Genomic DNA, 4,009 nt, shown 5'->3' on the forward strand with positions numbered 1-4,009 from the left:
TGTTCAGGCGTGAATCTATTCATGATGAATTGCCAAACTAAGCTGAGAATAAATCATCTGACAGTTTTTAAATCGGTCGCCATCTTGAACAGAAACGCCAACTTAAAGTTATATACCCCGAAAAAAAACACCCGTTACATCGAAATTTAAATTTTTTCAGATTAAATGAATAGTTTTCAAATCAACACGAAATGTTAATATACAATGACAATTTTTACGGAACCCCTAATTGAATTTCATGCTCATTTACGAACTCAATCATGACATCAAAAAAGATTTAAAAAATACTGAAAATTTTCAAGGAACCGATGTATATCATAATCGTGAAAGATATCACCCAAAATACACCATTTCAAGCTTCTGTGCTAAAGCTGACGATGATACCAACAAACTATTTCCTTCAATTTAACAAACGGTAGCTGAATCCACCCAAATTCCGCTCCATTTGATCCCCAAGGCAGCCATACACGTGAATTCCTCAACGACAAGTTATCCTAATTTATTCCCACCAATATCGAACGAACGAATTATTGACCTCATTCTGCAAGCAATCACTCTCCAGAATCCCGATCCTTCCCCTTATGCGGCCCAGGAGCCGCAGGATCAGACCGGGAGGACGCTCCCGAATTGATAAACATAATTTATGCACGAGGAAGCTATTATATGCAAAGTAGTGACATCTACCGAGCTCTAATGAACTGTCTGTGTACGTGTGTATGGGGCTTTAATCAACATTAATCAGAAGGAACACGTTCGGTTTAGGTTAGTAACGTTTTATGTTCACCTGCAGCACGCATAGCCGAGCCTTAAAGGTTAATTTGAGTCGGTTTTGAGGTGGATGATGAGATTACTAGATGACAAATTGGATAGAGAGTCTATTTGCAGGTTGGTGGATTTGGGTTTGATTTGGCTGAGATGCCGGAGTGTTGAATAACATCGAGTCTTCTGAGATGTTCCGTGAATTGTTTTTGGGAACATTGAACTACAAATTAACTTTTCTGAAGAAAACATTCCAAAAGTCTGTAATTTTCGGATTCCGATTCGAAAATAGGTCCGAAAGGGTAAGGTTGAACCCAAACAAGTATACTTGGTTGAATTCAATTCAGTCATAAATATGATTATTTTCAACATCGAAAGTTTGGTTCCTGTGAATACCAGAACAGAATGTTCGATCGAGTTTAAAATTTGGGATTGGATATGAAGGGTTTCATATTGATATAAAAAAACGAGTATATTTTAAGAGGAGTCAATGGATGATCCTTTCATTTCATAGAGTAAGGATGTCATTAACGATGGAAAACGATATCAGCCATATGACAACACCATATTATCCTTTTCAGGAAATTTTCAATGACCAATTCACAACATTTGTGGCTGTATGTCCTTCCATTGTCAATATGAATCTTTCTAGAACAGACATAGTCAGAGATTTGGGAGTACCTAGTACCCGACTCCAAACTTACTTTCCATCATAATTTCGAGTCTGTAATCAATAAAAGCAACAAAATGCTTGGTTTCCTTATTGAAAAATGCAGAGACTTCAAAAATGTTGACGCATTCCATTCTGTAGAATCTACATTCTGATTAGAGAATTGAAAAGAAAATAATCCAGAACCCCAAGTGGCAATGAAATTACGCAACGTAAAGCGAACGCCGACAAGCCTGATGAGTGCATATGTTTATTTTAGCGTCAATAACTCGTTAACAGCACTATGAGGGGATCACGCCACATCTGGATATTTATGAGTATGATGTAGGTATAATGCGGCACCTTTGATGGTTTTTGATGTTAATTGAATTTGTCGCTATTCTTTTCTGTTGTTGCTGACTGCATAAAATCTCATTTGGTACTTGCAATCACTCTGTAGTTGCACAAAATCTAATATGAAATCTCACCAAGATCTCCTCTTCGTTTCAATTCAATAATAGTTATTTATTGTATAAGTGTTTTAGATACCTTTTTATTTGCGCAAGAATGTTTAAACGCGAGAGCGAAGCTCGAGCGTTTAAATTTCTTAAGCAAATAAAATGTATCTAAAACACGCATGCAATACAACGTTTTATTCACAATCACATTCATTCAGAATCAGAATCGCGGAAATTTTTCATCACAAAATGACGTTTTGCTCTAACAGCGGCTGTTACCTCAAAAATCATTGAAATAACATACAAAAATATCGGGAGGTGTTGAATAGTTGCTATGTATTTTCGATTGTTTAACGACTCCATTTGTAAAAATTTGCGAAGTTGGTGAAAAATGCAAGAAAATAATTCTGTTCCTGATATAATTCTTGAGGAAGCTGAAGAAGCAACAGGCCAATTATTGGCTGCCAAGTCCAGGGAACATTATGAAAAAGTATTTTCCGAATTCAATGAATGTAAAGAAAACTGAGGGTAATGGCAATAAGTGAGGAAGTCATGCTATCGTATTTTTTAAATTTAAAGAAGAAGTATGCAATTTCATCCATGTGGTCGAAGTACTCGATGCTGAAGGCCGCTATAAAGGTCTATAATAACATAGACATTGGGAAATATAGTAAACTCACTGCCTATCTGAAGAGTGAGTCGAGAGGATACAAGGCGAAGAAAGCTGCAGTATTGGAAAGAGCACACGTGGAAGAATTTTTGACGAGAGCTTGCGATAAAGAATATTTGATGATCAAGGTTATTATATCTCGTAACTTTTTGAACAGTTTAGATAATAATCCTCGAAATATTTAGGTTGCACTAATAATGGGAGTTTCTGGTGCCTGTCGATGCTGTGAATTGACGAATTTGAAAATCAGTGATGTACAAGACAGGGGCGCATATCTGCTTGTTTCGATACCAGATACGAAGACCGGCATTTCACGAAAATTCACAATTATAGAAGCAGGATTCTCTATCAATACTTTGGAGACGTGTAGAAAATTTATGTCCTTACGTCCGAAGAAGTTATCCAACGACAGATTCTTTTTACGATACGCTAATGAGAAGTGTACTTCACAACCTGTCGGAATCAACACTTTGTCGAAAGTTTCTTCGAGAAATGCTTCATTTTTGAATCTGGCAAACGCAGAAGCTTATAGCGGCCATTGTATGAGGCGCACTTCAACAACCTTATTGGCTAATAAAGGTGCTGATCTTACAACAATTAAACGACATGGTGGGTGGAATAGCTCAGATATAGCAGAAAGTTATATCGAGGATTCTATATCTAATAAGCTTGATATAGCAAGAAAAATCCAAGGTTCTCCTGGTTCTAATCGTTCCTTACAAGACAATGCATCCATTCATTCTAGAGATTTATCAAAAATTTCGACTATGCGTTCTGAAACCAATGACAACTACAAGCTTGTTATTAATGGAAACGAAGTGGATTATGATAAAACGAAGAACGAAATGTCTATTAATATAAATGTTAATGTTAATATTAATAATAAATAAGTAAAATGTGATTATTCAAGATTGTATTTTTCATTATTCCACTAGTGGAATAAAGTAATTTCATTATTCCACTAGTGAATAAAGTGGTACTTTATTCGGTTCATAAGTGTGGATAAAACTTCAATTATAAGGTGATTGTGGATAAAGTTTTTTTAGTTGTCGAATGGATTAAATAATTGAGATGAAACTGAATTTTTCAGACTAAAATTCTGATTATGCATATAGAAGGCTAATCAAGAAGGTGAAGTATTAATCAGAAGCTGAATATTATCCTTCCAAAAGCGAAAAGCAACTAACTTCTATATCAATATTGAATATTCCATTCAACCGTTTCGCTTGACCTCCTAAATGCATACGTAGGTGTCGAAATGAAAAAGTTGCAATTGAATCAAGGGTTCAAGAGTCGCAAGTTTTTCCACGTCAAGCCCGACAGAACAGTACAAAAAGTGGAACTTTGAATCAATGAAGCTGAGAGCTGGGGTGACACTTCGAAATACCAATTACTTGAGATGAATTATTCATAAACGTTCCTGGGAGAGCTCGTAATGAGTTTCCAACCCTTCATAGTCGGACGTCACTAGCA

At 36.0% G+C, this 4,009-nt stretch overlaps 1 protein-coding gene across 1 annotated transcript; it reads left to right on the forward strand.

The window, feature by feature from the left end:
• Positions 1–2,397: 2,397 nt before the first annotated feature.
• On the forward strand, positions 2,398–3,426 carry LOC123678732. Its single transcript, XM_045615889.1, has 2 exons — positions 2,398–2,664; positions 2,722–3,426. Exons 1-2 carry the CDS (start codon positions 2,398–2,400, stop codon positions 3,424–3,426), a joined length of 972 nt encoding a protein of 323 aa, XP_045471845.1.
• Positions 3,427–4,009: the final 583 nt, after the last annotated feature.

The sequence above is a fragment of the Harmonia axyridis genome, chromosome 4, assembly GCF_914767665.1.
Source record: "Harmonia axyridis chromosome 4, icHarAxyr1.1, whole genome shotgun sequence".
In the NCBI taxonomy this organism is placed as follows: Eukaryota; Metazoa; Arthropoda; class Insecta; order Coleoptera; family Coccinellidae; genus Harmonia; species Harmonia axyridis.